This window comes from Ipomoea triloba, chromosome 8, assembly GCF_003576645.1.
Source record: "Ipomoea triloba cultivar NCNSP0323 chromosome 8, ASM357664v1".
Taxonomy (NCBI): Eukaryota; Viridiplantae; Streptophyta; class Magnoliopsida; order Solanales; family Convolvulaceae; genus Ipomoea; species Ipomoea triloba.
This window is the reverse complement of record NC_044923.1, coordinates 17,231,298-17,256,153: the sequence shown is the minus strand read 5'-3', so window position 1 is coordinate 17,256,153 and position 24,856 is coordinate 17,231,298. Positions and strand designations below refer to the sequence as shown.

The window sequence follows — 24,856 nt, the reverse complement described above, 5'->3', positions numbered from 1 at the left end:
CTTCTTTTAAATCAACCAGGATCACCTGTCGGGTCAAACTCTCAACCTTACCCATATATCCGATCCAAATTCACAAGATATAAAAGCCAAATCCATCATCCTTACCCGGATTCAAGCTCAAACCGAATACCCAAAATCCCCAAATTCCAAACACTGTATACATTCCCTCCAAAACATCAAGCTTTCAACAATGGCGTCCGAATCATCAACCTCAACCTCATCTTCCGAAGCTTACCAGAGGGAGTTGACCCACATTCGAACTCTTATCAAGCAAGTCAAGGCGGGAAGCATCCTTGACAAAGACGGTTTCATCAATCACTCGTCGAACCCGAAGATGGCAGAGAAGGTCCTGAAGAAGTTCGAGAAGGCAGGGCTCCTGAAGTACATGACACATGACTACCGAACCATCCACGACTTAGACTTCACCGAATGGTTCGCAAATGCTAAGGTCACAAAGGGCAAAATAGAGAGTCGGTTCAACGAGATTGACATCACGACCTCAGTAGGTGACCTAAGGGCTGCATTCGACTTTAATACATCAGAGGAGGCAGTCAAGAATCTCTCGGATTACAGCCTAGACAAGCAAGCCTTCTGGGACAAAATCCGATTGGAGAGTGCACCAACCAGCGCAACCTCTACCCTCCGCAAGTATCATCTGAAGGAGAGGTTTGCAATTGCTGCTGACCTCATCATGAAGTTCATCCTCCACAAGGTGTCTGGAACCGATGAGATGAATCTGGACATCCTCAAAATCCTCTATGCCATCTGGAACAACGTTCAAATGGAATGGGCGCACATCATCTTCAACTTCCTAAAACTACAAGTGCAAGGCTCAGTTTCAAACACCAACCAGTCGATCAATAAAAAGGTTGGTTTCGGTTTCGTTGTTCAGTTTTTATTAAGTTTGAAGGGTTTGCAATTGAGGGAAGGGAGAGAGATTCATCAAAATACCTATATGGGTAGGACGAATTCTCAAGCTCCAAAGTCCAAGGGTGTAAAGATTGCACCCTCTCCCTCAAAGCCTAAGGGAAAGGGCAAGAGGAAAGCCCAATCAGTGGAGGAGGATTCTGATAATGCACCACTGGGTGTTTTGATTAAGAGGGTTGTTCTACCTAAGAGGGCTAAGAAAGCCATATCTGATGCTGTCACCAAGACTCGAGATGTGACACCCTCTGTTATTCCAGTACCATTCGAGGACAGGGCACAAGCCCAGGGGGAACCTTAGGCTACAATGGCCGCTGAGGTTGAGAGAGTGCCCCCTACCAGGTCCATGTCAAGTGAAATAGTTGTTGATCTGAATGTTGTTGATGGTGCTGATGAGGCTACGGGTATGTCTCGGGAGGAGACTCGAGAGTTTGAAAGCACTAGGATCAGTGATCCAGTGCAGGGAGATGTGGAGGAACCACGAGAGGTGGTTCGAGAGATAACAGATTCAGCAGTAGAAGTTCAAGACAATACAGTGGTAACTGCTGATGATGATCAAGGAACTGTGGTCAGGGACCCAGTACAAAGTGCTTAGAATGTGGAGTTCAGTGAACAGACTGTGCAAGATGCACACGTTATGGCAGATCAATCTGCTGGGCAGATTGAAATGGAAAGAGAAGTAGCTGCTCAGTTGGAACCTTGTGCTGAAACAGATTTACACTTGGATGATCTCTCCAGAGTGCTTCGATGGATCAACTGGAGAACAGGCTCCTTTAACCAACTGGTAGCTCAGGCAGCAGTTATGGAGGCTGAGGAGATCTTTGCTTTGAACTGGCTAAATCTTACCGAGATCCCAGCAAATGAACTTCAAGACATGGCCCATGAAATGTATGTGTCCAAGAGGAATCTTGGACGATTTGACAAAGGCAAGGGCATAGCTGCTGATGAACAAGCAGACGAGCCTGAGGTGGATCCTGAAATAGAAGCTAAGTTTCAAGAAGATATTAGGCTCGCCACTGCTCTATCCTTGGGACATCATGTAGAGGATACGAGAGGTCCAGGAGAGACCTCAGGGGTTGCAAGGGATGATCCTGAAATTCCAATAGCAACGGCAGCAATCCCTTTGTCCCAAGTCAGTGACTCTGCTCTGGACGCACAGGTAGCAGCTTCGAGAGGTGCATCCGAGACCTCTGAAGCACTTGAGGCAGAACCCAACTCCATTTTACTTCTGCCAGCTCCTGAGTCCACACCCTCACTTGATAATGACGAGGCAAAAACAGTTCAAGAGGGTGAAATACTATTGCTCACATATCCTGGGTTCACAGGTGATACCCTGGAACTGCCATCGCCATTCCTGCTACCAGATGACACTGCATCAACCTTTGCAGCCAGGATGGTTGATAGACAAAGATGGAGTGCACCAGCTGCTCCCGAAACCATAGTGATTCCTGACTCTCCTGAGCAGTCTGAAGTGCAACCGGATGAGCAACAAGAGCAAATAGTCACAAGTCCTGCTGGTTCGAGAAGTAATGAGGAAGAAGATGTGCCCATCAATGGTGGAAACCGGGAAGCACCTGTCGATGCACAAACCCTTCCTTCTGATCCAATCCCTCCAGCAGATGATCAAGTTCCCAGCTCTGGTTCGAGAGGTAACGCTGAGGAGGCTTCTCAATTGGATGGAAACCGAGAAGCATCCAACACCGAAGTCCCTTCCTTAGCTAACCCAATCCAACCAACAGTTGAAGCTGAGGTTCCAGGTTCGAGAGGTGATAAGCGAAAAGTGATCCATTCCTCAGGTGGAAACCGGGAAGCGCCTGACATGGAGCTACCTTCAAGCTCTGATCCGAGTGTTCCTTCTGACCCTCAGACACACTTTCGAGAGGTGGACTCCGGATTGCAAGTCATGGGTGGAAATCTGGAAGCACCCAAGTCCCCTCCAAGTAAAGGTACTACTCAACCTTCTTCTCCTACTTCTGATTATGATCGACAGGCCGAAGAAGCTTTCGTTGGCGAGGTGCGCCAATTCATGGCCGATCAATCTCAGAAGATGGCTCAAATTGAGCGCATACTCACTATTGTTCGCAACGCATCAATGCCTGCTGCTGGTACAAGTGAATCCCAAGCCAGTCATGCAGAACTTCTCGAACAAGCAGTGTGGGCTAAAGATGCAGCAAGACGAGCCGCAAATGAGGCTGCGGAAGCTCGAGCAGAAGCTGCAGGAGCAAAGGCTGAAGTGGTAGAACTAAGAGCTGAACTTCGAGCCTTCCAGAACTCAAGTGAACTTCGACAGGACGTGATCAAAGCACTACTCGATGACCTGTCGAACCAAGTACCTGCCCAGCTTCAAACACTTTTTGAAGGTATGTCCACTCTCCTTTCCCGTATGGATGATGCCAACAAGGGGGAAAGTCAAGGGAATCAAGGGTCAAGAGGGACATCCACAAGCAAGAAAAGGGCAGCCAGTGAACCCTTAACCACTCGACCTCCTCCGAAAGTTCCAAAAACAATGAGCAAGGCAATGGAGGAATCCAAGAGGAAGGAGGATCTAAGGGTTCAGCGCACACTGGAAATGGAGAATAGGAGAGAAGAAGACTGAGAAAGGAAAAGGAAGAGGCTAGAACAACAAACGGCCAAGGAGAAGAAAGATGAGCAATTCATGAGAGGATACAGAATGGGAATCAAGGAAGACTCTACAGAATTTCTAAATGGAATCATTGTAAGTCTTCTCAACAAAACTGACTTATCTTCTCATAGTGGCCTCACTGCCAGTGAATACATCGAATGGTGGAGAGATGGGGTAATCGAAGGTGACTTCATAGGTGAAGCCTTCATCAACTACCTTCATCTTGATGTATCAGACGACTACCTAAATCTTGTAAACTCTAAAGACCACATCAAGACACGAGCAGCTATCAACGAGAAGAGGAAAGCAGACAAGCAGTAAGCTCTCGATGTCTACATGCATTCTCAATTATGTTGTTCTTTACTTTTCTTTAACTTTTCTGCTAAGTTTTTCCCAATGTAAAACATTTCCTTGTTCTTAATATATATATATATCTTTTGCTGGGGGTGTTGCGTGAGTCTTTACTTCATGTTTTAGCAGATTAGTTTGTCAAACTTACCGTATGCACTGAAAATAAAATCAACGTCTATTTTCTTTCAAATCAGCCATATAAGTAAGTATAGTGTTGGCATCATCAAAAAGGGGGAAATTGTTAGGAACATACTGTAATAGGTTTTGATGATACCAAGTGTAATTCACAATTCCCTAAGTCTCGATAGATAGGAAATACTTGTAAGTTCGACAAGTAAACTAAGAGCGAAAATACAACCGGGTAATTGAGCTCAACTCGGAAAATATTTAAACTTAAGGTAAACTTGTTTGAACATCTTAGAAGTTTCGTGTTGTAAGCCTATAGATAGATCAGAAGAAAGCACGAGACATCACTGGAGGAATAAGGGTCTGCGAGACATCAACTAAGTCTCGAGACATAAGCAGAGTTCGAGAGATGGAATCTCTCGAGACATCAATCCAGTTCGAAACATGGGATCGAGACATCAAGTAGTCGAGACATCAACCTTGGTCTCGATGAACTGGTACTTCTCCAAAGGGCTGAATGGCAGTCAACATGTATGGATAAAGTAATCTAAGTTTGGANCCCCCCCCCCCTCTAGACTTGTACCCCATCCCCTTGGGACCAACAACCGTGAGTGTCAGTGTGAGTTCTTCTAGTTGACCTCCACGGAATTGTTTTACTCCTTTGGTCCCCGGTGTGCCCTCGGGTGTTTTCCTTGTGCTTTAATGTCCCTTTTTCTTCCAAGATTAGCATCTTTTCATGCTTATTTGCTCATTACTCGATTCTTCCTTCCTTCCAACAAAATATGTCAAATTAAGCGTTGTTCCACATTTATTTGCCTAGCATTAGAGTAAAAAACAAGCATAAATGAGCACCAAGATGAGGTCATATAACGAAATATCAAAATTGCAAGAGTGAAATCTTACTAACAAACCGCATGTAGGAAAGGAGACAAGGTTCAAGCACCAAGAGTTAGAGGGTCAAGGCGTGTAGAAGGTCGGAAGAATTTATACTTTCTTTGCTCGTCAAAGACAACCAAAGAAAGTGAGGGACTTATGATGGGGACATGGGTGGAGCAAAATGTTAAAGGATGTGCTATTAAGGGGTATCAAACTCACAACTTCAAGCATAACAACACAAATTTTAAACCACTAAGTTACCACACATCCTATATATTAAAAGGTAGGATGCTCTATTTACTCATCGTGTGATGATCGGTGGCATCCAGGTAGTAGGGGACACGTGTATGACCAATATTCAAGACAAGCTGATGTCGTACATTTGTCAACCATCTAGAAGGTTTTCAACAATATTATATAAGGCATCCTTCCCTTCCCTTAAAAGGTATCCCTTAGTTCATTCAATCCCCTCTAGTCTAGTGGCTTGAGGTCCTAACTTTTAGCTCATACATCATGGTTCAATTCTTAGCAATAGCATTATATTATTATTTTTAGTCCACTATTTGAGCTATAGCATGTGTCATTTATTTATTATTAGGGCCGCTATCTCGGGTTTGATTTCCACAAGGGAGTTGAGAGTTTTAATACTTTGTGCTTGAGAGAACATAAGCTTGCATCTATCGTCATTCCTCAAGAGAACCACAATTCACCCTAATACTCTTCTTCAAGTTGCTTTAATGTTCTTACTTTATGTAAACAATGTTCTTCTTTTTAGTTTCATTTGTTAAATTTATTTGTTTGAGTAAAAAAAAAAAGTATTTTGCCTCTTAAATTATTTTTTTCATTTTTATGTGTGTGTATGGGTATGATCATCACATGAGAACATGATTCTCTTATAAAATGTGAGGAATAATGATCTCAACCGCCAATAAGAGTTTATCAATCATTGAGAGTTTTAATAATAAAAAAAATACAGAGTTAATTTTATAATTATTACAAACTTTTAAGTTTGTAATATTTATGATATTGACTTTTTTTTAACAACTTTCAAATGGTCGGTTTATCGAAATGAATAAATCATTTTAGTTATTACTTTTTATATGAGAATATGTTCCCATATAAACCATTATATATTTATATGTACATTTTACCCAATGCTGATGGTTCACTCTTATGAATTTGTGATGCCAGAAGAATGATGAATGCTTAGATGCCTATAGATATTATATATGCCAAAGGTTAGTCATTATCATGGAAGAAAGCATATGAGCATATCCAATTGGGTAAGTTATAAACGAAATGGAATTTTCTTGTGCTAAAACATTGTGCTTACCACATACTTTTTTTTTTCTTGGATATTCTTAAAAGTATATATTAATTAAGTGATAAGATGTTAAATAGTTTTAACTTTAAGAATTTACTTGGACCTGTTTGGTAATACAGTTAGCTTATCAGTCAGTTTTAGCTTGTTTGACTTAATTAAACAGCCAATATGAGTATTTAATTAATTAACTTTTTGTAAGAACTTATTGCTTTAAAATGCAAAAATTCAATAAGTTACTCAAAGCATCTTTTTCAATCAACTTTTTTTAAACAAAGACATTTTTTCATTTAATCAGCTATCAGTTAACAGCTAACTTACCAAACATCTACAATCAACTAATGCTCTCAACTAGTCAAACACACTAACCTAATTAATCAGCTAACAACTATATCAGTTAACAGTTATTTATCAAACACAAACAATCTCCTCAATAATCTTTCATTCGCTTGTCTAGATTGCAATTGTCATTTACTATAATCCTATACATAGTATCGTTTGTATATCATCAATAAATGTTTACAATTTATCTTTTATTTTGTTTTTTTAAGTCTAAAAAGATTATTTTAACTGTGGTGATACATGTTGAAAAAATTAGTAAAAATGATATACGAGCGGTTATTTCAAGACAATATTTTAATTGGTATACTTCTCATTTGGGTTGAGTTGTAGTGAATCTAGATTTTTTAATCTGAGAGGACAAATTTAGTATAATTATATACTCGAAAGATCGAGATAATGAATGCATGATAAATTAATTCTCAAAGTATATTTATGAAGTTTTGGAACTTAGATAAGATTAAAAGAAAAAAATGTGAAGTGTAATATTAGAATGAAAAAATGATTTTTAAAAAAAAAGGTACAATACAAATAACAAAGAATTATCGTAATAAATATTGGATACAACTTATACTATTAACACAATTTTGTTCTAATTAATTAAGGTCTAATATTATTAAATTCAAGATTATATAATATTACAAATATTTGTCACGGATGGAATAAGCTAAGATCAAAATAGCATTCATAGCTACTAATTAATCACCCTCAATACCAATTGAGATATTAAAATAAGATTACGAATATTTTTCAAGAATGGAGAAAGATCAAAATAGCATCTACAACTACTTTTTAATTACCCTCAAAACCAGTCGACATACTAAAATAAAAATTACAAATATTACCCAAAAAAAAAAAAAAAAAACTACAAATATTTGTCAAGAAAGGGTAAGATCAAAATTGCATTTATAGCTACTAATAATCGCCCTCAACATTGTCATATTAAAATAATAAGATTACAAATATTTGTTAAGAAATGGGGTAAGATCAAAATAGCATTTACATCTACTAATTAATTACCCTCAATACCGGTCCACGTATTAAAATAAGATTTCAAATAGTTGTCAAAGATGGAATAAAATCAAAATAGCATTTAGAGCTACTAATTAATCACCCTCAATATATTAAAATTTTTATTCCCAATATGGAATATATTAAAATAAGATTACAAGTAGTTGTCAATATGGAATAAGATCAAAATATCATTTATGGCTATTAATTAATTACCCTCAATACCGGTCAAAATAATTGCGATAAATATTTGGTTATGATATAACCAAATATTTATCAAGAATAAAATAAGATAAAAATAATATTTATACCTATTAATTAATTATTAAAATAGTAATATTTGCCCACAAAAATTCTTTCACCCCCACATGATTGTGAAGCGGTAAATAAATCACAATGACACAGAGACCAATTAGGTAGGGGCTCACATTGCAGTTGCAAGAGTTCGATCATGCGTTCATACTTACTAGGGTATCAATGAGGATTGGTTCGCGCCACCACAGATTGCAATTTTAGTTGGCTTTTACCGGTCGGTCTGAGGGCTAAAATTCTTATTTAACCCTAGCCCGCCTCATGCGAGTTCACGTACGAGCCAAATTCAAGAATTAAAAAAATAATATATTATAATGTTATTCTATATTTTAAGAGTAATACTACATATACTCCCACATTCTACTCCATTTTATGTTTCCTGTTTACATGTCACACTTTGATTCATTCAAAAACATATGAACCACAGTTTTTATTACTTTCTTTTTATCTTTCTCCAATAAAATAAAGATATGTGGCGGGAGTTTTACTCCCTTAGAATACATATATCATTTTCCATATTCTAATAATTTAACTTAAATAATATTAATTTTTTTCGTGTTTAGAAATAAAAAAATTTTAACTTTTAGTTTCTTTAGTATTTATATATATTGTTAGCATGTTGTCTCCGTGGTTTAACTGTGTAGTCCGCCAATTCACGTGACCCGCATTTCGCAGGCTAAAAGTTTTAAGCCCTAATATGTCTCATAGCGAGGCGATTTAAGATTAACCTACCAGCTTCGAATCACTTTTATAGCCCTATATATTACCTAGTTACAATCTGTCGACAATTTATATCGTAGATCAAGGTGCACAATATATTATGCACTTCATACCAAAACGTCGTTATTTTGGTCATTTTAATTAACAGTTTTTTCATATTCTGCTTGAAGGCATTCTATGTATGGTAGACTACGATTCTGTGTATACATGTTAGGGGTACTTAAACATAAGTTGTGACGTGTTTTGTGTATTTGAATGTTAGGAGGATGATTTCTATGTAGTTGTGTCAATATTCTGTGTATTCTCTTAAGTCATTCTGTGTATTCTAGATAAGGATTCTGTGTATTCCATGAAGTCATTCGCCGAAACGACGCCGTTTCAAACCAGCATCCACAGTACAGTGTGGACCTGGTCCACGATGTAACGATTGTAATCTGTCACCCAATAACTAATTCAACTACCCATGTCAGCATTAAAATAGTAATATTTCATTATAAATGACATTCATAATTCTGCAGAAAGCAAACCAAATTACCCAAAAAAAAAAAAAAAATGGAGGCACAATTTTGTGGCCATGTTGTGTTGCTACCATACCCAGCACAAGGCCACATTAATCCTATTCTCCAATTCGCCAAACGTTTAGCCTCCAAAGGCGTTAAGGCCACCATAGCCACCACCACCTACACCGTCAAATCCATCCACGCCGCCGCCGTTACAGTCGAGCCAATCTCCGACGGCTTCGACGGCGGCGGCTTCACTCAAGCCCAGAACGTAGCCGCGTTCCTCACTTCTTTCGAAGCCAACGGCTCCGCCACTCTTTCCAACGTCATAGCCAAGTACGAGGATTCGCCGCATCCCGTGGACTGTGTCGTCTACGATTCCTTCTTCCCCTGGGCGCTGGACGTGGCGCGGCGCCGCGGCGTATGCGGCGCGGCGCCGCGGCGTATGCGGCGCGGCGTTTTTTACAAACTCCGCCACCGTTTGCGCCGTTTTCGCTCACATCCACCGCGGGAATCTCCGGGTGCCGGTGGAGGTTAAGGAGAACGAGGCAGTGATTCTGCCGGGGATTCGGCCGCTGTACGGGCCGGAAATCCCGAGCTTTATCACGGCGCCGGATAGCTATCCGGCTTACTTGCGCATGAAGATGATGCAATTCTCCAACGTGGCAAATGCTGATTGGATATTTTGCAATACGTTTCAAGAATTAGAAGGCCAGGTACGTTTCAAGAATTTGAGGCTTTACTGAAAATGAACATAAATGTAAAATAATAATAATAATAATAATAATAATAATATTTGGTGTTGGCCGAGGTGGTGGTGCTAAGGTTATCCTTATCCCTGCAAGTGTGTCTCACTTTACTCTCACATCCACATCATCAAATTTCTCTTCATCCCTGCAATATTCTTTCACTTTCAAAAATAATTCCACCTTCACATCATAATTATAAATTCATATATTTTCTAATAAATAAATACATATAATAACAATAAAATATTTAAAAAGCGGCTTTTGTTGCCAAATGACAGTAAAAATAGTGGGTTGAAAGCTTACTAAATTAGCAAGCTTTCAACCTATCGTGGCAATAAAAAAAATTATTGCCACCTCACTTAGCAAGTGATAAATTTTATAGATTGAAGTTAGCCTAATAATAACAATAATAATTATTTTTTTGATGATAATAACAATAATAAAAATAATGATAATACTCTAAAAACTAACTTGAGGAGAGATCAAAGAGAAGAGAGATGGAAAAAAAAAACTGAAAAATGTCTTTCGCGGACTAAAAATTTAGTAAGACACTTTTCACCAAATTTAGTATTTTTTTAATCAAAATGGATATTTTCCTTTTGATCGACTTTAGTTTTTTGAATACTCAAACACTAAGAAGTCATTTTTCGGATTTTCAAACAGACCCTTAATCTTTTAAAAAGATATATTCTATATACACCATTATATTGTGGGTAATTTGACAAAATTCTATATATTCTTCAAGTACTTATATTTGAATCCTGCTCATAGGTATATTTTATATTCGTTCCATAGCATAATAAGCAAATTGGAAAAATGAGCAACTAGTTTCAAATAAGAGTTGGCTTGGGAATATATATGATACCATACTGAATTTTGTGGTAATGAGATTTTGTTTTGGCAACAGGTGATGGCAGGGGTGTGGGATGTTTGGCCAGCCAAACTAATTGGGCCAATGGTGCCTTCATCATATTTGGATGGCAGGATTGAAGGGGACAAGGGCTATGGTGCAAGTCTATGGAAACCCCTTGATGAAGAGTGTCTCACATGGCTGAAATCAAAGCCCAATAAATCAGTAGTTTACATTTCATTTGGAAGTATGGTGTCACTAACTTCTAAACAAATGGATGAAATGGTTTGGGCCTTGATAGCTTCAAACTTGGACTTCCTCTGGGTCGTGAGGGAGTCGGAGAGGGAAAAACTGCCCGACGGGTTCATACAGGTCACACCAGAAAAAGGACTGATCGTGTCGTGGTGCAACCAGCTCGAACTGCTGGCCCATCCTGCCATTGGATGCTTTGTGACACACTGCGGATGGAACTCGACTCTAGAACTGCTTAGCCTCGGAGTCCCTACCGTGGCAATGCCGCAATGGTCTGACCAATTTACTGACGCGAAATTCATCAAAGAGATATGGAAGGTTGGCATTTGGCCTAAGTTGGACAAGTATGGGGTTGTGAATAGGGAAGAGTTTGTGTATTGTCTTAATGAAGTGATGGAAGGGGAGAGGAGTGAAGAGATAAAGAGGAATGCAAGAAAGTGGAGAGAGTTGGCTAAGGGTGCGGTTAGTGAAGGGGGAAGCTCGGACAATGCTATCAATGAGTTTGTGGAGCATTTGAAATGTGCTAAAATTGGGAAATAATTAAGCCAAAGAGAAATATTAATTATTTAATTAGCCAAAAGATCAACTTTTTATATATATAAGATGAGAAATAATAAGTTTTAAATTAAAGTTACTCTCACAACATTAACAAAAAATATTGAGTCTAGTTCTCAGGAAAATAACTTTAATGAAAAATGACAATAATTTTATGCACCGAGTCCATTATAAACGGGGTAAACAATATAACTTGAAAAGGTAAAAATAATAATAATATTAATTGGATACCAGAACCAAATAATATTCACAAATGAACTACAAATAAAGAAAGAGTTAATACTAAATTTAACCATCAATTATATTGATTTTTCTCGATTTAATCCTAAATGATTTTTTATGCTTAATTGGATCATGAATTTCAATGATTTTACCTAATGAAAACAAAAGTACTTGTATATCGATAAAACAAAAAAAAAATGACACTAAATCATTTTTAAAATATTTATATGAAAAAAAAGTAATAAATCTTAATGCATTTTCAATCTCTTGGTGTTAAATCGATCAAGAAATATTTTTCGCTATAAAATTCTCAATTGCTAATTTGCTATGTAGTTTCAGCTATCCCATGAAGTGAAAGCAAGCTAGAATATATGATGCATAGTATATCGTAGATCCCTTTAAGTACCACATCGGAAACAAAGCTAAGCACGAGGAGAGATGGAAGAGTACGTAGTGTTTGATAAATAAGTGTAAGTTGATTCAATTAATGAGTTTGACTAGTTAATAGCATTAACTGGTTGTAAAAAGATGTTTAATAAATTAGCTAATAGTTAATTACATGCAATAACTTTCTTAAAAAACTTATAGAAAAAACTGCTTTGAGCAACATTTTGAACTTCAACATTTTAAAGCAATAAATTATTACAAAAAACTAATTACTCAAACACTCATATTGATTGTTTAATCAAGTCAAACCGTTAATAGTAATCAAACAAATTAAAATTGACTGATTAACTATCTCACCAAACCAGGCCTATATAAATTAGGAAAGTGAAATTCCAATTAAAAACATGTGTTCATCTCAATTAAAATTATACCCCATTTTACATGTCTTACTTTCCTTTTTAGTTTGTCCCAAATGTTATCCTCTTTCTAAAATTGAACATCACCATCATTCTATTTTTCTCAATTTACCCTCATGACTTTTGCTTTATTAATTACTTTTATTTCCAAAAGTGAAAAAGTTAGGAGCATAATTGAAAAGCATATCGCATTTACTTTAATTTCTTAAAAAGCGTGCAAAAAGTAAATAAGAATATGAGACATCCAATTCAGGACGGAGGGAGTAGTTAATATTACACATTTATATTTATATATTATATATACCTAACATGTCCTTTACCTTTACATGTGTGCAAGCTGATTACTTTTAACAGAATCTAAGTTCTAAGCAACACGTCAACCTGCACTTCAAAAAGGTGCTAACCTAAAGTCTATATAAGGTGTTCACTTTGCATTTGAAATACAAAAATCTTTTCTAGCAAAATGCAAAATTACTTAATGAAATTTCATAGAATGAAATTTCACAAGTTCCTCTCGTGGGGTTCAAGGCAGGGAAATCCAAGGAAATCAAAGACTTCCTTTTCAGTGTCGAACTTCAAGCTAGCCCCTTTCATACCCTGCATCATAAACATGGCTTTGTTGAGACCTTGTGGCTTTGCAGAAACTGAAACTAACACCACAAAGAAGATACAGAGTAGTGAAGTAAACAAACCATACCCGCTTCGCATGAGAACTTTGAAAAGCAGGAAACAATCCTGTATCATCCAGTCGAAAGCCCTTCGATTCTGCCAATAATCTAAGCCTGCAGGAACCCAATAAGACAGGAGATATATTATCATTTATCACCTGCTGGGCAACTATGATCCTGTTTTTAGACCATTGTTGTGTGTTTGAGTGATGAATTGTATTTGTTGGGCAAAGGCCCATGAAGGACCAAATCCATCACCCTTCCTCTCAAAAATGTGACGAGCCTTCACTACAAAATATAGTTGTTGGCGTAACTATAAGCGTTTGATCTTAACAAGTGATATTTGAGCCAGGTCACGGGTTCAAGTCCCAGCAAGAGCAAAAACCGAGTTATTGGGTCATTGCTATATCTTACCTTCAATATGTGTATATGCTTTTGGCATAATTGTAAGAGTTTGATCTTAACAAGTTATATCTGAGCTAGGTCACGGTTTCAAGTCCCAACAAGAGCAAAAACCACGTATATCTTACCTTCAGTATGTGTATATGCAAAATTTCAGTCTAAGCCTAAGGAAATCAGTATGTGTGTGTGTGCAAGATTTCTAAGCCTAAGGAAATCAGTATGTGTGTGTGTGCAAGATTTCTAAGCCTAAGGAAATCAATATGTGTATGTGCAAGATTTCAGTCCTTCCTAAGGAAAGTCACCTTAGGGCGGCCAAGAAAATTCTAAGATATTTGAAAGGAACACAAAAGCCGGTGAATGGCCAAGGGTAAGGAACGTAAAGTTTGGTGAAGGGTCAAGGGTAAGCGCTTGATCCTAATAGTATTCACAAACAGAGTTGAAATATCTAGATGATGTGAAGTAAACATACCTCCTGTTCAACACGTCATTCCCTGTCCATGCTATCAGTCCAAATGCATATATATCTCTTGGATATACCTAAAACAAACCCTACCAATAAAACTCTCACATAATATAAGCTAGGAATATGGCAAGTGCTACAAAGACTGAGATATACCATTAACCCATTTCCAGATTATAGAAAGTTCTACTGTCCTTTCATAAACATATGTAATAGACCTAAAGAATGAAGACTATAATCATAAAAAAGTAACCATACAATTAGGATAAAGAGTTGATGGAAATACCTTGAAGTCAATGCGATGTCGTAACTCTCGACCAGGATAGGTGCAAAGACCGAAATATGTGTCCACTCCTGAATCCGTACCCTGTTTCCAAATGTACAGTGACAGAAAAGATATTAAACAATAAGAACCGAAACTGTTACACTCAAATATAGAACAAAGTTAAATCTGTTGAGCGGAGGCCGGTAAAGGCCAAGTCTAGCACCCGGTGACTGTGGGATTGTTGAGCATATGCCACTAAAGGACTTAAAAGACCAAGTCTAGCACCCAGCGTCTAGAAAATGTGTGGCAGTATAAGGAAATAAAGTTCCGCATTCGCTATTAGCTATAGTTTTTGGCATAAGTGGTAAGTGCTTAATCCTAACAAAATCCATTTGTAAACATGTGCTCTTTTTCAAGAGGAATATAGATAGGTTTCACTTATTTATGAAACAAGAAGAGCACAAGCTACAACATTTCACTTGACCAGAACATTCTCCGCAACATGTTATTTTGGGTAACTTACAGAATCAAAACAATGAAAAACTTAATACAAAAACAAACAATTTACCTCTTCACTGTGAATGCTGAAGACCAAATCTTCCCTCAAAAAATTTATTGCCTTCAGATGCTTTACATACTTTGGAAGAAAGCCTACATGACTGAAATAATATAGACAACAGATCATATTTCGATAAGATTTCTAGAAACATAAAATAAAATTGCAGTATCTGAATACGGGGTTCAACCTTACACCACTAAAACTTGAAGCCCTGAAGTCCTAACCCATCAGCTATTTTGGACTAAGTTTCATAACCCAAAACAAGTTCAATCCAATGAAATAACAAAAAAGAAAGTTTTCTCCAATACTATATCAGCTTTAGAAGGAAATCATGAATATAAGTGTAGTTTTACAGCATTTATACCTTTGCTTACCTGCAAATATATTTAATCCATATACTGTTCAAAAACATTATAACTTGTCTCTAGTCTCTACTAGATAATCTTCAAATAGAGAGAGCGCACAGGAGAAAATCTATGTAAGAGGATGGGGCAACTTACATATGTGCCTACCGAGATAGACAAATTCTATGCTGTGAGATTGAGTGCAACAACACCTTTCTATTGTTACCTTTTTCTATCAGGATGAGTAATGACAATATCCATATCCCCACAAGACGCCTTTCCACGTCTATATGATCCACCACACAGAATAATTACCTGATGCAATTAATTATTAATGAGGGATGAGACCACAGATATGATTATACACAAAGATGAATGCTTGTCTTTGGTTGGTTTCAAAATATGTATGGTTGGTTTAGTTTATTAGCATATCAATTCTAATCAAGAAAAAGGGGAAACAATTACTGAAAATATATAGGCCAATAACATATATCACCAAAAGTACATCTTGCAACCCATACTTTTGAGTGGCAGCAATAAGTTATTCAAGAAACCAGTAAATTGGATGCAATTCTTACCCCAGGCAAAATCTCTTCTCCAGCCTTCTGCAGAAGTCGCTCCATCTCTTCGACCTACGTGATAAATCAATAGACCTCAGAAAATATTTCAAGTCAATTGCAAATAACTTGAAAATCACAGGAGGCTAACCTCATGGCGTGGGATCCTCGTTTTGATGTCCTGAAAATATTTTAATCCTATTTTTTGAGAATTTGTCAATGATTCCTCATATTTTAGGTCATCTAGAGTTCTGTGCCCTTTCTCATAAAGTTTTAGAGCAGTGGCTGGACCAATGCCCCATACTTCTCCAAATAAGCTGATTGTTCGAACCTGGGAAATTCAAGCTAAGCAACATCAATTTGCAAGACAATGACATTATCTTGGGGTGGCCTGAACATTGATAATTTGCAAGACAAGGGCATAACCACGGGTAGACAACCGGGTGAACATAAAGTGGACCGAACATGCATGCTTTGATATACCATGTTATGATCTAAGATTCGGCTAGGGTCACTCAATTGGGTTGTAATGCACATGGGCAAAACCATACTAAAAGACTAAATCTAATTAATTAGCTAATCTAACCCATGGCCTTATAAACCCATATGTTCTCTCTTATTTTTTTTCAATGTGGGACTCTTAACAGGCAAATTCTTCTATCATAAAAAAAAATGATGCGCAAAGCGCAAGTGACTCATGCATATAAGACAGATATACTGGCATTGCATAAGCTAATGGCACTTTTTTGACAAAATAAAGAATGAAAAAGAAGATCTCGACAGGACCTTTTCATCCTTCTCAAAATGTTCCAATTTGGACAGCTTCCCAGTGTTTACTATCTCCAGAATCTGTAACAAGAACATTGCTACCTTTTATCAGTAGTCTTCATTCTTCAATGCATAACGAAGGGAGAGATACTCCAACAAAATGCCCTAAAATTCACTCTTTGATATATTCTATTCCAGAAAGTTATATCTAACACCACAATAATTCAATAATTTATTGGTAAATGATCATCCTATGCATTAGATATTGTAAGAGCATTACTTTAAATGGTCTGAGATTAAAGAATTCTAGAGCATCGATCACAATAAAATATGGCTTACAACAAGAAATATATATTCACTTACATGCTCTTGCATTGACTTTCCAATTCCGGGAAGGTGTTTAAGCTGGTCCGGACTCTCAATTTTGTAAGGCAATTTCTCAATAACTGGGATGGATTTGTAATAGCTGAATGATCTCCAATCGTCACCAAGGGCTATTGATGAAGATGAGTGATTTCACATAAGAGACTATGAAAGTTGATATCATAATCAAAGTTGTATCTAGGATTAAAATCAAGATGAAAAGAAAAACACAAAAATTTTACCCCTATAAATGTCGACAAGCTTTCCAAATATCTCAGTAACATTCCTGTTCAAGTCAGGAGGCTTATAAAGCATTGATGAATCTGATGTAACAGCCTGTTTAATAAATGCTGTAAATATTCAATTTAAAAAGCAGTAAAAACTAGATCCTGAGCAAGAGAGCAAGATGCAAAGAGAGAAACTTGAGTATGACTTCATTAATAATTACTTGCAATGGGAAGTTTGAAAAAAGTGTTAGAAGCAAAGAAACAGGAAAAAGTCAATGTTTTTACTAGAGTGGATTGCATACAGCATTCTCATGAGGATCAAGGATGATTTTACTGGTAATTTCCGAGCCTGAAAGGTGTGATGGGTGACCTGAGTCGCACAAAATACCAGTATGGTCTTCTGTATCCGTTTTGTGTTCTGGGCTTGCAATACTTGCCCCTTCATAAGAGATTCTGCTCTTCTTTGGAGTCTGTTCACCATCATCAAAGAAACTCGTATTATCTGCAGAAGGATTCTGCATATCTCCTCCTCCAGATTCTAGAGATAAGACATATAGATCCTCAGGCACCATTTTCCCCTCGGTCAAGCTGTTCTCTAGCCACTGATATAGGAGTACTTTCTGCATAGCATGTAAATTTTTAAAAAAAAATAAAAAAGTGAGAATATGAGTCAGACATCATATGATCACAGTTGTTCCAGAAACTTAACAGAACTCCAGAAACTTCTCAAAAAGTAAGGAAAATTATAAAATCCTATTGCTACACACTCAACCAGCCACAGTATAAATTAGTGATTTCCCGGTCTAAATGAACTTTATCAACAATTTCAGTTAAAGTTGCAAGATGAGAAGGTTAATAAGCATGTGTGATTATCAACCATATATAAAATGCTAGCTATCAAACTGAGCCCTTTGACCTCGCATTCACACTAACTAGGTTAGTGAGAACTAGAGCTGTCAAAACGGGCCAGACCAGCCAATCAGGCTAAATTAAAAGTTCGACTCCCAACAAAATGTCTCATTGATTTGAGCCAGTCAATTATAGATAACCTAAGCTAAGCTAATTTCTTTACTGGCTAAGGTCACACGGCAACCATTGGGTGCAAGTTTCCCTGGTCACCCAAAAAGGATAACAACTTACAAGTTTAAAAAATCAAATGAATAAATCCACCGGAAAAATAAACCATAAGTGTAGTCAAATTATTTGACAAAAAGAGAAATATGCAGGCCGGAGGATCAAAACTCACCGTTTTGGACCGAATTAGCCGCTCTCGATCAAGTTCTTTGAGGAGTGAATTTGAATCCATGGCGAAAACATGCGTGACCTTCTTGGAAAAATGGTCCTCAATACTGGCTCCCATTTGCATCAATCTCTCCTTCCATATCTACGATCAAACCAAAAACACAATATTTATTTATATATATTAAATTAAACTCAACGGACTTGCGGACTTCACTGTAATTAAGTTTAGTAAAATTTGGCATTTTTCAGGAAATTAAAAAAGGAATTCAAACAACTAATTGTGAGAAAACGGAAAACCTGTAACCGGCGAGTTTGTACGCCGTTTTCGACTAAGAAGACCGCCATTCCGGCGAACATTCCATGAGGATCAGGACTTGAAGGTTCCTCCTTCTTCTTTGGCGCCATTTTCTACGTAGTATGCCGTTCACCGTCTTCATTTTCTGCACAGAGCTATAAAAAAAAAAAAGCCAAAGGTTAATGAAGCTTCTACAAGTACTGAACTTTGTGGAAGCATCTAACTTAGATGAAATTAATTACTCTATTAATTATTAATTATTAATTATTAATTATAATAATAATAACAATAAAACTATTTTAAAAGAGAAACCTTTAATGAAATTTCCTAAATTAGCAAAATAACACAATTAAGCCTTATTATTACCCATATATTCAACATATTATCATTGATATGACACTGACTAGGCTAACATGTGGCATCTTATATGCTTATTATGTAATTCATATATGTACAATTAATTTTTAAAATTTATTTTATTTGAAGAAATATTTTAACTATTATTTAAAAATTTAATTTTTTTTCTTTAAAGTTGTCATTTGCCATTGAATCAACTTTCAATGGCTATTTTCATTGACGAATAGTTAGCGTGGCTATCTGTCAACGAATTGGATAAATATGTCTATGCAAATATGGACCTCACAATGAGATCCATGTCTAATAGAGGTGGTCGCCATGGCCCTCTTCACTCTTAGAGGATCAAAAGGCGATCAACCGCCTTCTCCCTTTATGCGACAAACGCAGTCAATGGTCACCTTTGTAAAATTGAACATCTATGGATGTCTAATCTATTAACGGATAGCTATAGTAATTATCCGTCGATGAAAACAATCATCGCTAGTTAAGTCGATTGCTAATGGCTATTTTAAAAAAAAGTTTTAAAATTTTTAATAAATAATAAATTTTAAAATAAAATTAAGTATTTTAAAATTAAAATAAAAAAATTAATTATAAAAATAAGATACATACGCATATGATGTCACGTGTTAGTTTAGTTAACAACACATAAGCAATAGCCTATTAAATAAGTAATAATAGGGATTAATTAAAATATTTTGCTAGTTTAGGTAACTCCATTGGAGTCTTTCAGTTTAGAAGCCTAATTACACTATTTGCTAGATTTAAGAGGCCAATTTGATACTTTTTTTTTCAAAAAGACATGATGCATTTTAAATTTTTAACTACTTTTTTGATCCCACATTGTAGGTTTTTTAAAAAAGGGACGTTGAGCTCAATTATAAAAGGGAGCTCAACGCCCCTTATTATCCTTCTGAAGAGAAGCCCCACATCGGTCGGATGGGCAAGAGAAAGAGAAGCCGAGGCTTCTTTACCTCAGGCTTCTAAATATTCTAATTTTTTTATTTTTTATTTACAAATCTTCCTCAAAACGCCTTTAGCAACGTTTGGGATTTCAGCGATTTGTTCCAAACCTCTGTTAACTAAATATCATTTGTCAAAATTTTTGCAAATTCGCTGCTAACCAAATAATATTTCATAATTGTAGGATATATTTAATAAAAATATATCTACATATTTAATTTAATTGAGAGGACGGGAGAGAAATACTTAGGAATATTGATATTGAGAAGAGAGAGAGATAGAATTTTATTTCAATTTGCTTCTAACATTTCTTACTCTCACTTCCGTAATACAACACACATATATATAGCAAACAAAGATCACAATTCAATCAGACATCACTCACCCAATACACCTTATTTAATGCTTCTACCCCACATCCCTTAAATGCATTAATCACTCAACCACTACATAATGTTATCTACTCAACTAATATATATTTTATCATATCATATATGTGTTGAACGGCCTGAACCCACTTAATTTTATTAGTGCATGTATCATTACCAAAAGCCACTTCAGTGCACCACTAATATAATTATTCATGCACTGATGCCACTTGCCGAAAGTGACTCCAATCTACTGCACTTCATTCTGTCTTTTGGTTTAATTAATAACATTGCCTCCCTTAAACCAAATTGGATAAATTCGTCATCCCAATTTCCTTCTTCAGTTGGAGAAATGCCTCTGTCTTCAATGGCTTTGTAAAAATATCAGCAACATGGCATTCACTTGCACAGTACTCAATGTTGATTTGTTTTGCAGCAACTAACTCTCTGATTTTGTGATATTTGATATCAATGTGTTTGCTGCGACCATGAAAAATAGGATTTTTGGACAACGAAATGGCAGACTTGTTGTCACAAAAAATTGTTGTAGGTGCCTCCTGCTTTTGTTGCAAAAACTCCAAAATTCTTCTGAGCCAAATTGCTTGAGTGGCACAATTTACTGCTGCAATGTATTCTGCTTCTGCGATTGAAAGTGCTACAATCTGCTGCTTCTTTGAAGACCAAGAAAAAATAGCAGAACCAAGATAGAAGGCATATCCCGATGTGTTTTTTCCTGTCTCAACATCTCCAGCCCAATCACTGTCTGTATATCCAACAAGTTTCACAGTATCATTAGTAGAGTAAAAAATTTTATCATTACTCGTATCTTTGAAATATCTCAGAATTCGCTTTGTTACACCCCAATGTGATTCTTTTGGTTCCTTTATGAATCTACTGAGTATTCCAACTCCAAAAGAAATATCTGGCCTTGTAGCTACCAAATACCTCAAACTCCCAATTAAACTTTTATAAGCTGTAACATTCACATTCTTACCACACTCATCTTTGGACATCTTCAACTTTTCAGCTACTGGAGTTGAAACTGGTTTGGAGTTTTCCATTTTGATCTCTCTCAAAATATCAGCAGCATATTTCTTCTGTGAAATAAAGATTCCACCATTCATCTGAACAACTTCAAGACCAAAAAAGTAACACATAAGACCCATATCAATCATTTCAAATTTCTTAATGAGTGCTTCCCTGAATTCTGAGATTAGTTTCAAATTGTTTACAGTAAAAATCAAATCATCAACATACAGACAAATTATAACAATATCTCTAGAATATGTGTATTTGACATATAGAGTATGCTCATAAAGACATCTCATAAAACCATTCTCAACAAAATAGGAATCAATGTAACCATACCATGCTCTGGGTGCCTGTTTTAAACCATACAAAGCTTTTCTCAACTTGTAAACCTTATTTTCTTCCCCTTTCTTCACATACCCTGCAGGTTGCTCAACATATATTTCCTCTTCAAGAAAACCATTCAAAAAAGCAGACTTGACATCCATTTAATACAAGTTCCAATCATTTTTAGCAGCAAAAGAAATAAGTATTCGCACAGTATCAAGTCTACTTACTGGAGAAAAAACCTTAAAATAATCAATACCTGGTTTTTGTTTGTAACCCTTTGCTACCAACCGTGCCTTAAAACGGTCAATCTCACCATTTGACTTGTATTTGGTTTTATAAACCCACTTTACTCCAATTGGCTTCTTTTCGGGAGGTAATTCTGCTAACTCCCAAGTACGATTCTTTTCAATGGCACAAATCTCCTCATCCATTGCCTTAAGCCAATGAGTTTCTGTAGCAGCCTCCTCAAATGATATAGGGTCACAATCTGCAAAGAGAGCAAACTGAACAATCTCTTCATCAGTCAAGTCATTATCATTACCCAAAACATAATCTTGCAAGCGGGCTGCTAAGTGACGCTCGGGTTGAGATCTCCGAACTGATGACTCTGGCTGTAAAGAAGACTGAACATTATTTGGAACTAACTGCTCATTATCAGGAATAATGGAAACAACAACTGACCTTTCTGCTTTAGTTGACCAATCCCATGCACCATATTCATCAAAAGTGACATCACGACTTATAACAATATTTTGGGTTTCAGGATTATACAATTTATAAGCCTTTGAAATGTCACTATAACCAATAAAAATACACTTCTCACATTTATCATCCAACTTTTTTCTCAATTGATCTGGCACATGTGCATATGCCAAACATCCAAAAACCTTGAGATGTCTAATAGAGGGTTTATTCCCACTCCAAGCTTCATCAGGTGTCTTATCACGAACACTTTTAGTTGGACACCTATTCAACACATGAACAACACAAACAACAGCTTCTGCCCAAAAAGGTTTAGGCATATTTTAGATTTCATCATGCATCTCACAATGTCCATGATAGACCTATTCTTCCTCTCAGCCACTCCGTTTTCTTGTGGAGTGTACCTAGTTGTCATTTGATGCTGAATACCATTTTTCTTTAAAAATTCATCACATGCAATATATTCTGTACCTCTATCAGTTCTCAAAATTTTAATCTTATAACCACTTTGTTTTTCAACAAAAACCTTAAATTGTTGAAAAACGTCACATGCATCTGACTCCTGTTTCAGAAAATAAACCCATGTTTTTCTACTGAAATCATCAATGAAGGTAACAAAGTACTTACAACCTCCATTTGAAGGAACTTCCAATGAACACAAATCTGAGTGAACAATCTCCAACTGCTTTGTCGCTCTTTTAGACTTGCCTACAGGAAAAGGTTCTCTATAGTTCTTCCCAATCAAACAACTCTCACAAATTTTGTAACATTAATAATCGGCAAATCGGAAACAAGTTTCTTTCTTGCTAAATAATTTAATCCGGAGAAATGAAAATGTCCAAACCGCATATGCCACAACCAATTATCGTCACGGATCTTAGAATTAAAGCAAGTAAGAAGTGCATGGTTGATTTTTAAAGGAAATAGTCGATTTAGAGACATATTTACCTTTGCAATCAAAACTCCCTTGGCATCAATAATGGTACAACACCCTTGAGTGATATTAATTTTATATCCTTTTTCTGACAACTGTCTCATACTCAACAAATTTTGGTGTAATTAAGGAACATAGAAAACATCGGATATAAAATTGTGAGTACCATCCTTCAATTGAATAGAGATTTTACATTTTCCCAAAATTGGCACTTTCGACTTATTTCCAAATGTCACCTCAGATCGTATTTGATTCATCCAACTCTGAAAACCATTATTTCTTCCCACACATATAGTTACTACATCCAGTATCCAAGAACCATATGTTTTCATCTGCAGACAAACTATTACTGGCCAAAAATAAGGTTTCAGATTCAGTAGAACTCTCACTAGATTTTTCAGCAACATTTGCTTGATTTTCATGATTGTCCTCTTTATACCAGCAATATGCAATTTTGTGTCCATACTTCCCACAATTGTAGCAATTAAATGGAAATTTACCTTGCTTGGTATTATTACCTCCACCTCTTCCTTGATTGAAATTACATCGTCCCCTTCCTTGATTTGAATTACCACGTCCTCTTCCTCTGAATCATCCTCTTCCTCTTCCACAACCTCTACTAGATCCTCCACCTCTTTGATTAGAGCCAGTCATATTAAGGGTGACTTGACTCTTCAAAGCTTCTTCTGCTAGTGGTTCTGATTTTGACGCAATTCTTTCAACATGACTTTCTATCATACCTTTTAACTCGGTAATTGTCAAGTCCTCGGTATCGTGTGACTCTGTTATTGAAACCACCACATGGTCATACTTCATCGGCATCGTTCGTAGAACTTTTTCAACCACTGCACCATCTTCAACTGTGTCTCCGTATAACCTCATCTTATTTACAAGATCAATAAGACGAGAGAAATACATATCTACCATTTCTGTAGAGGTCATCTCGCATCGATCATACAACCTTTTCAACGACTGCAACTTAGATTTCTGCGCCCGATCAACTCCTTTGTGTGACACCTCTAAGATGTCTCAAGCTTGTTTTGCTGTTTGAGCACTAGCTAGCTGCCCAAAATGGAGGAATGAACACCTTGGTGAATTTGTCCCAACGCCAATTGATCTCGCCATGTCGCAGCTGCATCAGCTCCTTCTGTTAGACTGGGATCAACAAAGCTCCAAAGATTTTGAGCTTTCAAATGTGTGGTCATCATAATTTGCCAATAATTGTAATCGAGTTTCCCATCTAATTTACGACCTGACCATACAATATTGAAATTATTGGCCATACTTTACTAGGAAAAAATATCTCAGGGTTGGAAGGTTGATAGGCTCTAAAACCAAATGTAGGATATATTTAATAAAAATATATTTACGTATTTAATTGAGAGGAAGAGAGAGAAATACAAATACTTAGGGAATATTGATATTGAGAAGAGAGAGAGATAGAATTTTATTTCAATTTGCTTCTGACATTTCTTGCTCTCACTTCCGT

The 24,856-nt window shown here is 36.6% G+C and overlaps 2 protein-coding genes and 1 pseudogene across 3 annotated transcripts; 1 reads left to right on the top strand and 2 right to left on the bottom strand.

The window, feature by feature from the left end:
• Window positions 1-9,155: 9,155 nt before the first annotated feature.
• Window positions 9,156-11,494, top strand: LOC116027051 (annotated as a pseudogene).
• Window positions 11,495-12,829: 1,335 nt separating this feature from the next.
• Window positions 12,830-18,812, bottom strand: LOC116027911 (DNA polymerase lambda-like). 2 transcript variants are annotated; one of them, XM_031269684.1, is made up of 14 exons: window positions 18,687-18,812; window positions 18,394-18,531; window positions 17,450-17,767; window positions 17,163-17,256; window positions 16,921-17,051; window positions 16,576-16,638; window positions 15,941-16,120; window positions 15,811-15,864; window positions 15,459-15,547; window positions 14,898-14,988; window positions 14,351-14,431; window positions 14,074-14,141; window positions 13,232-13,316; window positions 12,830-13,131 (listed from the first exon to the last, which is right to left on the bottom strand). In XM_031269684.1, exons 1-14 carry the CDS (start codon window positions 18,792-18,794, stop codon window positions 13,036-13,038), a joined length of 1,596 nt encoding a protein of 531 aa, XP_031125544.1. In that variant the 5' UTR covers window positions 18,795-18,812; the 3' UTR covers window positions 12,830-13,035. The 2 variants fall into 2 exon arrangements, 1 of the variants encoding a protein (XP_031125544.1); XR_004100020.1 differs by lacking the exon at window positions 12,830-13,131 and having other exon boundaries at window positions 13,278-13,316; window positions 14,074-14,153.
• Window positions 18,813-20,671: 1,859 nt separating this feature from the next.
• LOC116027050 lies at window positions 20,672-24,189 on the bottom strand. The gene is made up of 8 exons (XM_031268477.1): window positions 24,108-24,189; window positions 23,886-24,001; window positions 23,670-23,832; window positions 22,960-23,141; window positions 22,796-22,854; window positions 22,619-22,697; window positions 22,236-22,375; window positions 20,672-20,852 (listed from the first exon to the last, which is right to left on the bottom strand). The coding sequence occupies exons 1-8, from the start codon at window positions 24,187-24,189 to the stop codon at window positions 20,672-20,674; spliced, it is 1,002 nt and encodes a 333-aa protein (XP_031124337.1).
• Window positions 24,190-24,856: the final 667 nt, after the last annotated feature.